We start from the raw sequence: 13,512 nt of genomic DNA, 5'->3' as shown, positions 1-13,512 counted from the left end.
ATACTGCTTTTCAACAAAAAGTTCACAAAGCGGTTTACAGAGAAAAATCAAATAACTAATGGCTCCCTGTCCCAATAGGGCTCACAATCTAAAAAGATGCAAAAGTGGATGAAAATAGTGGAACTCCTGAGTAAACATGCATAGGATTGCATTATAAGGCTTCAGCCTTAAACACACTGCATAGTAAATTCCATTAAATTTAGATTTTAATTCTGGGTAAACGATGCCAGCAGACACCTGTATGGGTATCAGTTAGAATTATGCTGTCAAAGTGAGAGATATACTGTATCAGACCCTCTGAAGGACACAAGTCTGGATTATGCCTACAAAATATCCATTTCGCATATGGAGTATTTAATGACCCTGTCCACTCAGTTACTCATTGTAGAAAACTTCTGAGTATACTTGCAGGGGTGTGTGTGTGTGTGTGTGTGTGTGTGTGTGTGTGTGTGTGTGTGTGTGTGTGTGTGTGTGTGTGTGTGTGTGTGTGTGTTAGACCAAAAGCATTATCTAAACCAGCATTATTTAAACTTTGCTTTTGTAAACCAAAAGCATTGTTCTTACTGAAGCATTATTTAAGCAGTACAGTACATCATTTGATCAGTTCCTTTGTTTCAAGGAGTGTTGGTTCAGCCCTGCAGCATGTGATTGGTACTTAATAATCCTAGATGTAACAGCTGATAGTGTAGTTAAACTAGTCACTATGTTATGAGATTCCTGCAGGCTGAGTCCAGCGGCTTTTGTGTTCTACAAGGAATAGTGCTTGTTTCTTTTGGACATTTCACACGTTTTATGAATGTGATAATTGCACTGTTACTATTATTTCTCTCTCATCAATCCAGGCTGTCAGAAACAGTATCTATGGTCGTCCAGGTGCCTGCTACATTGACATACCTGGAGATTTTGTGAATATGCAGGTGAACAAAAGTTCTGTCAAGTGAGTGCTAATTATCTAGACTAGCATTTTATTTAAGAAAGGCCTTAGAGTGGAATACTGGCTGTGCTTAGGAACCCTTGTGGGATCATAGAGCTTAGAAAAGAAAACATGGACTCTGCAAACTGAACAAAATGCACAATATTCTTAAGCACAAGATATAATTCATTTGGCCTGCTCCAAATGATTTGCCTGGCGTCTTGTGACTACAAAATGGATAAAATTTCCCATTTGGAAATTGCTAATTAGCGTATTTTGCAAAGGGAAAATAAATATAGAGTGGGGGGTGGAAAGAGTGGACTTGTCATTATGGAACTAATTATTTTGTTATTTATTGTTGTGGAAGAGACTTGCAATGCAATCCTATTCATGTCTACGTAGATGTGAGTCCTTTTTGATACAACAGGACTAACTCCCATACAAGTTCGTTGAGGATTGTAGCCTTAGGCACAATCCTATACATGCTTTCCTGGCAGTAAATCTCATTACACACAATCCATAGATTGCATTGTAAATGAGACATTTTATATTAATGAGTTTGAGTTCACTAGAAGGTCCCGCTTAGCCTGTAGGTCTAAAAAAAGTAATGCTTTCCTTAAGAGAGCTATGCCCAAATCATGAATCAAAAAACCAGGACCTTCAAATCCTTTGTCTAAGCCAGTGATTTTTAACCTTTTTCATCTCATAGCACACTAACAAGGCACTAAAATGGTCAAGGCACACCACCAGGTTTTTGACAATTGACAAGGCATACCATGCTACCAGTGGGGGCTCACATCTCCCATTGGTCCTATTAATAAATGACCTTCCCCCAAATTCCTGTGGCACACCTATGAACCACTCATGGCACACCAGTGTGCCATGGCACAGTAGTTGAAAATGGCTGGTCTAAGCACTACCATGTGTGTGTCAGGACTCTCTGGGTTGCTTCTTCTTACTACACGTAAGAGTGCTGCATTACTCATCTGGAATGTTCCCTGACTTGTTGTATTACAGCTTCTCATGACCTGTCCCCTGCCAGAATCTTTTCCCTTATGCAGACATCCAAAATCCAGACATTTTTGTCTAAGACTTTTTTTAACCTTCTATGGTATGAACACTAAAGATCTTGTGTTCATTCCCATGTACAGTGCAGGTATAGGCTGTAAGTTCTGTTCTCTGCTCTATGGTGTATACCTATGCAGACATCACTGTAAAATGTCAAAGAGGCCAGCAGACACCTGTATGGGTGACAGTGAAAAGAACAAGAGGAAGCATTTCTCATTATATTTATGCAATTATTCCAAAATCCAGACAAATCCAAAATCCAGACACCTTCCCATCCCATGTAGTCTGGATAAGGGTTACTCAACGTATAGTGCAAAAAGCAATGACTTCAAGCTCAGAAACACATGTGGCGCCTCCAGTTACTGCTCTTTGGATCATTATATGTCACTTGAAGAATAACTATGAGAAAACTTAACCTCTTAATTGTTTGTGACACTTTGATCTTAAACATGCTTATTGGAGAGTGAAGATCCAATCCTATACACCTTTCCAGCACTGCTGTAGCTGAGCCAACAGGGAGTGCACTGCTTCCTGTGGCAGGGGAGACAGTTATGAAGGCCTCCTCGAGGTAAGGGACTATTTGTTCCTTTATCTCAGGATTACATCAGTGCTGGAAAGTTAAAGCTGGGGATTGGTCCCCAAGTTCCACTAAATTTGGAAAAAGTTAACTTGTAAATAAACATGGTTAGGACTCTGCTGGTAATATTGAAAGACCAGACCTTCCGAATTGCACAACTCTATTGGCAGGCAAGAAAGTGGTTTCAAGTCACTTTTGATCTAGTTAGGACCAAAAAACAAACAAACAAACAAAAAATCCTATGTCTGAAATAAATTAGCTTATGAAGAAAAATAGCTAGTGGCTGCTGAGGCTGTTCTGTGTAGGACTGCCCTTGAATTAATGAGCACATTTGTCCAGCTGGTAGGATCTGTTGTACAATTGCTAGGCACTGATTAATAAAAATTGCAGAGTAGGCATTTGTAGTGTACATTACATCAATGTAATGTACATCAACCTTGTTAGACACGGATTTTTTACACAAGAATTTGACTCAACATGAATGACCTCTGCAAATGAGAAGGAATGTGCTGATCCCTGGAGAAGGGGAAAAATGCACCTCTTTAACGTTGGGGTCCCCACCCTGCACCCGGGACCCCACCTTACCTCAGGAGGGGGCTCTGGGACTGGGGAGCCAGGCAACAAGAGAGGGGAGAAACCAGAAGGGCAGGAAGAACGGCAAGGTTAAGGCAGCACAGTGGAAGAAGGGAGGCCTTTAAGCCAAGGGAAGGATGGCTCCCAGGGAACCACCCTTTTTACCTCTCCTGAGAGGAAGGGGAGAAGCTATGGGGGAGGGTAGCTGGCCCTACAAAAGCTGGGAGGCCAGTGATGCATGGGCTGGCTAGAAGCTGGTTGGCTGTGCAGCCAACAGCCCCTGCCCAGGACCCAGACAGCAAAAGTCCAGCCAGGGAAGAGGACCAGGGTGCTGGAATCCCCTCTCTCTGAGCCAGTCTGAGGCCTTCTCAGGACTCCCTTAAAGGGCCAGTCAGCCAGAGCAGAGGCTCTGCCCCAAGAGCCTCACACTGTTGTAGAGATTTTTATCTCAACATGATGAGAAGGGCCCATTAAATTAAAGGAAAACAGTCCTTTACAATAGTTAGAGGGCAGCCAGCTGACCATCAATCATTCTCTCTCTAGGCGACCCCCTCCCTTCCCCCTGAACATATGAAAGAAAGATAATCCTTTCTAAGGGCCTGGAGAGAGACTGATTGTTGAATTGTCATCTTAATGACTCTATCTTAACATCACAAAGGTCAGCAAGGCTGTTTTTAAATCACCTGAGCAATGGGACTTTGTTTTTTAAATGGATTTGCTATGGTTCGATTTTTGCTACCCATATGAGTTCTGGGAACCACAGGAATAATGAGACTCAACCTGTAGAACGAAATATGAGATCTCCTTTTGGAGGCTGATTTTCTTTTTCCTGTAGTGGAATATAACATGTGAATATTGGTGGAACTTTCTTTTTCCCCCCCTGCTTGTTATAACAACTTGAAGTAACACACATTAACCTATTTTTGCCCAGCCCACAGGTTTACAGATTTGGTCCCTGTTGTGTATATACAATGTTGGACAGAAAGGACCTAAAATGTTGCCTTTCCTTTTAATAAGCAGATCTCATGCTTATCTCATTTCCTCTCTGAAGAAGTGGGCTATTTCATTCTAACTTCCAGGTATGTAGACTGCTGTCCAGCACCTCCAGTCAGCATGGCCGAAGAGTTGGCTGTTTCTAAAGCTGCTTCATTCATTGCACATTCCAAGAAACCACTCCTCATTATCGGAAAAGGTATTTCAATTTTATTGCTGACAAGGAAAAAGTATTGAAAAGAAATACAGTCGTAAGCTCCTTTCCATTGGGTTGTATCCAGAAATGCAACTAAGCATGGTTAAGCATAATCAAAACCAATGAGAAAAGTTAATCATGACTAAATTTAAGCCCAAATCCTAACCAATTTTCCAGCACCGGCATAGCTGTACCAATGGGACGTGTGCTGCATCCTGCAGTTGGGTGGCACTCACAGAAGCCTCCTCAAAACAAAGGAATGTTTGTTCCCTTACCTCAGAGCTGTATTGCCCTTACGTTGGTGCTGAAAAGTGGGTTAGGGTTGCACCCTTAGTCTTATTCATTTCAGTGAGATGTGGTTATGACTCACTTTCTCTAGATACAACCAGTTGTTTTGAAGATAGGAACATATGATGCTGCTTTCTGCTGAGTCAGACCACCAGTCCATATGGCTCAGTGTTGTCTTCACTGGAGTCTCTCACAGCCGTACTTGAAATGTTGGTAGGGATTGAACCTGGAACCTCCTGCATACAAAGCATATACTCTCCCACTGAGCAATGGACCATGTTGCTGTTTAGAAAACCATTCACAAAGTAAACCCTTTCTGGAGTTTGGAGTTGAAATCTGCTTTTGACAGATTTTTTACCAGTTATTTTTGGTCTTCTGGGGAACAGTGGCCTCTCAGTTAAAAGTCCCTGTTAGTTATTTCCATAAGTACAAGTTGAAAAGCATTCTCTGGAAGTTTTTTTGGGTGAATTTGTATAAAGCAATAATTCTCACATAAGCAACTGATGGAAAGTTTACCTTATGAACTAGTGCGGTGCTACAAACTTGCACCAGAGCAAAATGTTTTCAATTTGCTATTTTGCTGTCAGCTCACTGGTTGCTCTCCAGAGAAGACTGATGGCATGATGTTTGTGAGCCCAAGGCATGTTCCCCACTCCTTACTTGAAGTTCCCCGAACCCTTGAAAAGCCATTGGGGGAACCTGCAACAATGACATGGAATGGAGCTCAGAGAATTTGCAAGGGGAACTACCACCAGATGCATTGTACCGCTTGCAGTTTTGGGGTATTTCCTCATCCTCTAGCAGTCCCCATGCCATATGCAATACAGCTGCCAAATGTTTCCTAATCCTCAGCAAGGGTTTGGAGAGGGATGTTCAGTGGGGAGGAAGTGGTGAAGAGTTGGCACTTATTGCGTCAGCAGTATTCCGGATGCTGCCCACTGATTGGCCATGAAAATCTTCATCGGTGTAGACTTGCTGGCTCGTTGAAGGGAGTCACGATGTGTCAAAATAGTATCAAGGAGTCTTTTGTGGTGGTGGGTGTTTTTCTTAGGTGCTGCTTATTCACGTGCTGAAAATAGCATCAGAAAGTTGGTGGACCAGTGTGGGCTTCCATTTTTGTCTACACCAATGGGAAAGGGAGTTGTTCCTGACAACCATCCGTACTGTGTAGCTGCAGCCAGATCTAGGTAAATACAAAAATCAAGGCTTCCATTCTTGTCTCTTATGAAACTATGGGATTAAGAATACAATTTCCCTGGAAATTCACCTCTGTATAAACCCTTGCCTCACTGTTATTTATATCAGTGTAATGTATTTCAAATGTAGCATTTTGCTACTTTCAATAACCTAAAAATATTGTTGACAAATTGTTGACTCTGTCATTACTATATTGATACTATTAACATTTCTTGCTTCATATTTATTAAGTAGTACTACTTTTAAATATTGAATGCATCAATCCAACACCTAATACCAGTTTGCCTATATCTATCCTAGTACTAAATTCTCCATCTTAATCCATTAACAATGATAGCCTATGCATTCAAAAGCAGAACCTACTCAGTTTAATGGGGCTTACTCCCTGATAAATATGTATAGGATTACAGCCTTAGTTAATGGACATTAAGCTAATGTGCCACACTAACCACAGCACCCCACCAACCCATTCCTTCTGCCTCTTTTGCATCTTAAAGAAAGATAAATTTATTCTGAACAGCTAAGCATAGATGATTAATGCTACTATGTATTATTTTGATCCAGTGGCAACTAGTCAACACTATCGGTTGCAGACTCACAGTTTCATTTAAAGCAATTCATTCACTGCATTTTCCTTTGTAAATGTGTAACCTCCTTCATCCCATGTTTCTTTGTTGTGGCTTTGATAGCCATTTGAGCAGAGAAGTAAAGACAGCACCCAAAAGTAAAATGTTCAAGGCAGGGCCACTCAGGATGACATGCAGATTGACAAGTAATACACAGATTGACCAACTGCTGGAAAAACAGGGATGTAGCTATGGGAGCAATAGGGTCACATATATCCTGAAAAATCAGTCTAGGTTCTCTCTCTCTCTCACTCACACACACATACACACACACACCCTGTATCCAGAGAAGAAAATTATAGGTGTGCGTTTGGAGAAAAAGATTGGTTGAATTGCCATGCTCGCATTGTTCACCCACTTCCTTACGTAAGGAAAGTTCTTCTATCTATTCTGAAAATGTCAACAAGTGTGTGTAAAATCCAATGATAATTTGTTTGAATTCTTAACTATTTAGGGCACTGCAACATGCTGATGTGATAATATTACTTGGAGCTAGACTGAACTGGATTCTGCACTTTGGACTTCCTCCAAGATTTCAGCCAGATGTAAAGATTATCCAGGTATTCCAACTGAGCCACTTCTAAATTTCAGCCAAACTGGTAGTACACGTTTCAGTGATGGGAGGGTTCTGCAATGGAAATATTTTACTACTTATGTAGGAACTATTGAAGGAGCTCATAGTGGCACATGTGATTTCAAGTCCCTATTTTCCCTATACCCTCCTAACAAACCTATGAAGGTGAAATAGCCTACCAGATGGTGATTGAACCAAGCAGTGGTGGGACTGGGGGCAAAAGCCCCAGGTGTTGTGCCACCATCACTTGTTGTGATTGTCAGTAGAAAGGATGCTGACCTACAAGTACTGCAGATCTCACTTAGCATGGTAGTTTTTATATCAAGAGAATGGTAGACCCAAATTTGGACACAGCACAGGGAGAGAATTTAAACTACTTGGGGAACATCCGAGCACAAACACGCCATCTGTCCACACTGATCTGTGGTACTGCAATAGCTTATTCCTCTGAAGAGAGTGCTGTGCTCTCTCTTCAGAAGTGAAATGTAAAACCTTATTTTTAAGGGGGAAATATTCACACAGTTTACATGGCCATTTCCTTTGGTGTTTACTGTAAATGAACCAATATTTTTATGTCATTATTTCATACAAAACAGGTAGATATTTGTGCAGAAGAGTTGGGGAATAATGTGAGACCTGTTGCAGCCTTGTTGGGTGACATAAAAGCAGTGACTGAGCAGGTAATATAAGCATCCTCTTTTGTGGAGACACTTTCTGTTTAAATTGGGTTTGGAAATGTTATAGAACGTGCAAAGCCTAGCTTGACTTCGAGCCATTTTGTCCTGTGGATTGTCAATTATTATCTATTGGCCTAGCAGCTAAAAACACACTCAATAGTGGTTTAAGAGGCTTTGGAAAATAAAACATCTTCGGCTTACACCAGAATGATATCACACTGAACTCAAAGCAGGTCTCCCTGGGGAGAGTGCTCCATAGACAGGGTGCTGAGAGACAGAGAGAGCGCAAGCTCTCCACCACCACATATGAGAAGACAGTAGTTGGCATCCTTCAGTCTTGGAAGACTATGGTGTCACGCTCTGAATGATGGTTCTGGAACAGAGTGTCCTCTCCAGTGCGTGAAGTCTGGGTAAAGTAGGTATGGAGGATAGGCTGTTACCCATGCAGCAAATCCCCCCTCTCCACGTCGCTGAAATTGTCCAATGGAAAGGCAGAGGCCAATACGGTTGGTTCCAGCGGCGTCGCAGGAGTTGCCAGAACGTGACTGTGTTCAGCCATGAACTGCCTCAGGGACTCCGGCTCCGGATTTTGCCTCGAGGATGACTCCTGAAGCCTTTTCTATAACTGGATGTAGCCACAAGGCAGTGGAGGTTTGGGATCAGAGTTTTCCTTCTCTCAGATGAGCTGCCTTCCCAGGCTGACGAGTCCCATCTACCCGGTGGCTGTTTAGTCGCCTCTTACGACAAGCACAGCCAAACTGAGGGCCTATTCTTATCCCCAGCCCCCAGGGGAAATGAGAAGACAGAAATGAGAAGACAGAAGCACCCAAAAGAGAACTTCTAATGATGGTTGCAGTGCTGGACAGGCCAATATTGGGGCGGAGATGGTCCATCAGGCACCTAGGTCCGAAGTCATTCAGGACTGTCAGCACCAGGCTGTAAACACCAGGTTTACTGGTGGAGCACAAGTTTGGCATGCAGAAGGTCCCATGTCCTCAGTGTTTTCAGACAGAGCAGAGAAAAATTACAATTTGAAATCCTGGGGAACCACTGCCAGCCAGTGTCAACAGTACTGAGGTAGATGGACCAGTGATCTCATTCAGTTTAAGGCAGAACCTTTTATCCTGAATTGGACTAAGGAATGGATCGGGAGACAGTGGTTTTGTTGTTAGCACCAGCAGTGCAGTTCCTTGCCATAGTCTAATTCAGAGGTTGCCAAACCTGAATAACTGTGACCAGGCTATCTCTGCTTGGGAGGGCTGCAGCTGGGATACCAGTCTTGTCCGATGAATGACTTTCTAAGAGCATCCAGGGGCAGAACAGAACTGTAACTTCTTCCAAAGGGTGAACCTTATCCTTTATCCTTGGAGTGAAACCCCATCCAGAACAAGATGAAACGAACTCCTTAAGCTATTTCTGCTCAAGAGTGCACATAAAAATCTGTGGGCCAGGCAGAAATGGGTTAAGCAGGCAAGCCACCAAAACCCCAATCCACAGCATCTCTTTCTTCTCAGGGCTAAGTTTCAGTGTGTTGGCCCTTATCATGTCCATTTCTGAACTCTGGCATTGATTTAGTATGTCTACGACTTTACCTGAAATCAGATGGAAAGATGAGCGCTCAGTGTTGTTAGCATGCTGATGCCACCCAGTTCCTGGTTGCCGGATGACCAAGCTTGATTTGAACGTATGCTGACAGCGGCTTCTTTAAAGCCACACACGTGGCTACATGTTCCAATAAATATGCATATCAACAACCATTCAAGTGAAAAAAAGAAACTTCATAAAGTGTTCTGTAAAAATATTTCTGTGCTCTTAGCTTTTAGATCACTTGGGAAAAAAGCTTTGGAAATATCCTTCTAACACAGAGTGGTGGAAAGAGCTACAGGCAAAAATAAAAAGCAATGAGGAAACATCTAAGGTACTGTTAGAAGTAATGTGTATTAAGAACAGTATACTGTATTTGGATTCTTTTATCAACTTAGTACATCTGCCACTGAGATTCTTTGGCAGGTTTTTTGGCAGGGTGGGAGGGACCACATTTTAAAATGCATCCAGTGCCTCAGATTTATTTTAATGCATGATTCAACATTTTGTTTAGTTTGAGTTGTTTGAGTTAAGTTAATCTAGACTAGCAGCAGAGTCCGGTGCATGTCTACTCAACAGAATGTCCCATTGAATTTAGTTGAAGTTATATCCAGGCAAGCATGCATAGGATTGCAGCCTGAATCCTGTCAAAATCAATGTGACCTAATCAGGACTAACATACTGAATCATGACTAACTAAACCTAGGATAAACAGCATAGAGTTCTGTGGCACCTTTAAGACTAACATTAATTTCAATATCAGCTTTTATAGACTGCAATCCACTTCATTAGAGGCATGAGTCAGATGTCAGCAGGCAGGGATATGTGTGTACATGTAAAATGAAAAGTGCACATATGTACTATATCCGTACCAGGGAATAGAAAAAACTGAAAACAGTAGAGTGAATTTGCAAGAGGAAATGAAACAGTGCTGATCTTCAACAAGCTTTAAATTATGCAAGAAAAGTTCAGTGACAATTCACAATTAGCGATAACCAACTAGTAAAGCTAACAGTGCAAGCTTAGGCATGTCTCCACAGAAGTAAGCCCCTTTGAATTCAGTGGGGCTTGCTCCCATGTAAGCATGTATAGGATTGCAGCCTAGTCAATCAATCCTGTAGTGCAAAAAGAAGCTCATGTTGTAATTCAAACCACTTTCTACGATCATGCCAATTTTCATACAGACTCTTAGGTCAGTTTTTTTCTCTAGCTCATCTTCAGTTAAGTAGATCTTAATGGGATCCTTTTGTTTGTTTAAATTAAGGCACTTTCACTCCAGAAGCATCTGCCTATGAATTATTATATGGTATTCCACCATGTCAGGGAAGTTTTGCCAAAGGACTGTGTTCTGGTTAGCGAGGGAGCAAACACAATGGACATTGGGCGCACCATGCTTCCAAACTATCATCCCCGCCACAGGTAGCAGTCAACTTTTTTTTGCTTTCCATATTGTCTGTGTGTTGCCGCACGCCCACACAGGCAAGCAATATTTATGTTTAGGCGCTTACAGCAATGGTGTTAGAGGGAAAGTGGTTGATGGATATACACAGAGCTTTTCATCAGAAAACAGTTCACAAAATAAATGAAATGATGGATGCAGCTGTGCTGGAGAATACAAATACTGTCTTCAAAGACCCCGCTGCCACTTGTGTAAGGTCCCCACTCCTTTCATCCAGTTTTTGCTAATTCCTCTCCTTTCTTGAACCATTGGCCATTTTCTTCTGGAAGGTTCCCCAATGATTAGGAGCATATTTGAGGAGAAGCACAGGGGTCTGAAGAGAGAAGGGAGAGGTAGGAATGAATTCCATGAATTTGAAATGAAAGTTACGATTCCGTCTTCTGTGTTTCACTCCAGTTTTTGTGTTGACTCAGTGGCATTGTTAGAGGGTGTGGGGGGGGCGGGGTGAGCCGCAGTGGGCGACATGCACATGGGGGTGACACCACTACTGGCCAAACCTTTTAAAATCATGGTATTTTTGAATAATAGGATAATGTTATATATCAATCTATGCATAATTTCATGCAGAATGCAATGAAACAAACAAACAAAACTCTGAATGGTAAAGATGGAAAGCAAAGATCCTTGCAACTTTGAAACTGTTGGGTATATGTATGAAGGGTATTGAACATGTGTATCTGTCATTTCTCAACTTTTATTTTTTAGTATGTAACATTCAACATGACTAAAACAGAGATGAAACAAGGACTAAAGCTGGTCTGTTGTATTAGGGCAGAGGAGGCTTCTCTTGGGGAGTAGGGTAGGCAGCGAGTTCCTTTAACAGAAAGTGTGTGTGTGCGTGCTTAGGGCTTATTTGAACTCATAAAGACTTTTATGTACTGTATGCTTTTGATTTGTTTTATTTCAAAATCTTGTTTGATGTTTTCAACTATGAAATCATTGCTTCACTTTTATGTTCAGTTGATTGTTCATGGTAGTTAAATACAAGATTCCATGGACCTTTGTTATTAATACTAGAAATTCATGGAATTGCTGTGACTATGTGCCTGCTTTTGTTTTCCTTGCAGTACAAATCACAAGGACAAACAAGGATTACACCAGAGCCTTTAATGCAAATAATTAGTCCAAATAATTAGCATGTGTTTTGAAATACCAGTAATTAAACTCTGAAAATGACTAACTGCAATATGCTGTAACTGACAAATTGTAGAAAACCCTTATTCTAACCAGCAGTTCTGTCTTAAAGTTCACAGTCATTGAAGGTTTTTATAAATCTGTGCTTAAATCAAGCCTCTTTTTAACTATATGCTGTGTCTCATTTTTCTAAAGCAGTGATTTTCAACCTTTTTCATCTCACGGCACTGACAAGGCACTAAGTTTGCCAAGGTACACCATAGGTTTTTTAACAATTAACAAAGCCTACCATGCTGCCAGTGGGAGGTTCACATTCCCAATGGCCTTATTAATAAATGACCCTCCCCCAAACTCCCACAGCACACCTGCGGACCATTTGCAGCACGCCAGAGTGCTGCAGCAACAGTGGTCGAAAACTGCTGCTCTAAAGACATTCTGTGCCTTAGTAAGATGAAGTGTCAAATGTGAGTTGGGAACTGTTGGACAGAAAACCTGATATGTTTGAGAACACGCAGTAAACTTCCATTCTTTCTTCTAGGCTTGATGCTGGTACCTTTGGGACCATGGGAGTTGGCCTGGGTTTTGCAATTGCCGCTGCCATGGTTACTAAAGATTACAGTCCCCACCAGCAAGTGGTCTGTATAGAAGGAGACAGTGCCTTTGGATTTTCTGGCATGGAGGTGGAGACTATCTGCAGGTATAACTTTCGGTTGATTCAACTTTTAATGGGCTGATTTGGACAATATTTAAATTGCATGATTGGCCCCATTGGTTTAAAGACATACATACTCCCCTTGCATTCATGTGAATCCAGAACAGATTTCTTAATCATGTTTGGGTACTTTGAGTGAATTGCTGCCCCCTCTCCCCTGCAAGTGATTAAAGTATCATCCAGACTGGCCCACTGTCAAGTAGGTGGAGCAGCCATATGACAGAGTTAGAGGTAGCTATGGTTCCCGAAACACGGCATTGATCTTAAAATGTGTTCTTCCCTGTGAGCTACTACAGGTATAACTTGCCAATAATTATAATCATTGTCAATAACAATGGGATATACAGTGGCTTGGATGCAGATAACTGGAAGGAGATGTCAAAACTTGGAGAACCTTCATCATGGTACGTAGTAAAACCATTAAAAGGTATTATATAGAACATCCATAGTTCTTGGTTCTATCTCTTAATTAGACTCTAGTGAGAACTAAGGAGATGAGCTTCCAAACTGTATTATTAGGTTGCCTGCCAATATAAATTGTGGTAAACTGTGCGTAAGTTGCATATGATGTGTGTTACTAGAGTTTGTGCTATGCTGGTGAGACAAGGAGGAAAATAAGGTCTTGTAAGGAAGTGAAAAGAAGGTGCTATTTACTGTGCATGTGTCTTTCTCATGCACAAGTAGAAAACTGGAGAGCTAGGAGCGACACAATTGTACCAAAAAAGAGCCATAGCTGCTACTTTAATTGTGCCAGTCTTTGTCCAGGGGAGTGCTTTTTCATGTTTTAATTTTCAGCTTCCAGAAGTCTGGGGGTGTGAGTATATTTAAATAGTGCTTAAAGGACTTTTTAATTTAAATGTGCTTGAGGGCTTTATAGAAGCTGTCCGGAGTGTAATGCAAGAGATCAGAGGTTCCACTTCTGCTCTACTTGGATTTCCTGT

General features: G+C 41.6%; 1 protein-coding gene across 2 annotated transcripts in view; it reads left to right on the top strand.

Moving 5' to 3' along the window:
* HACL1 (2-hydroxyacyl-CoA lyase 1) overlaps positions 1-13,512 on the top strand; it is a 34,940-nt gene that overhangs the window by 16,786 nt on the left and 4,642 nt on the right. The window contains exons 7-15 of one of the 2 annotated variants that reach the window (XM_066628102.1): positions 843-937; positions 4,211-4,323; positions 5,660-5,795; positions 6,886-6,991; positions 7,602-7,685; positions 9,499-9,600; positions 10,531-10,685; positions 12,398-12,556; positions 12,868-12,975. In XM_066628102.1, the coding sequence (XP_066484199.1) occupies positions 843-937; positions 4,211-4,323; positions 5,660-5,795; positions 6,886-6,991; positions 7,602-7,685; positions 9,499-9,600; positions 10,531-10,685; positions 12,398-12,556; positions 12,868-12,975 (1,058 nt within the window). Of the gene's footprint in view, positions 1-842; positions 938-4,210; positions 4,324-5,659; positions 5,796-6,885; positions 6,992-7,601; positions 7,686-9,498; positions 9,601-10,530; positions 10,686-12,397; positions 12,557-12,858; positions 12,976-13,512 lie in introns of both variants that reach the window. The other variant, XM_066628101.1, reaches the window with a different exon arrangement.

Source organism: Tiliqua scincoides, chromosome 5, assembly GCF_035046505.1.
Source record: "Tiliqua scincoides isolate rTilSci1 chromosome 5, rTilSci1.hap2, whole genome shotgun sequence".
In the NCBI taxonomy this organism is placed as follows: Eukaryota; Metazoa; Chordata; class Lepidosauria; order Squamata; family Scincidae; genus Tiliqua; species Tiliqua scincoides.
The sequence above is the reverse complement of the archived record's forward strand: the minus strand, read 5'-3'. Positions and strand labels throughout refer to the sequence as shown.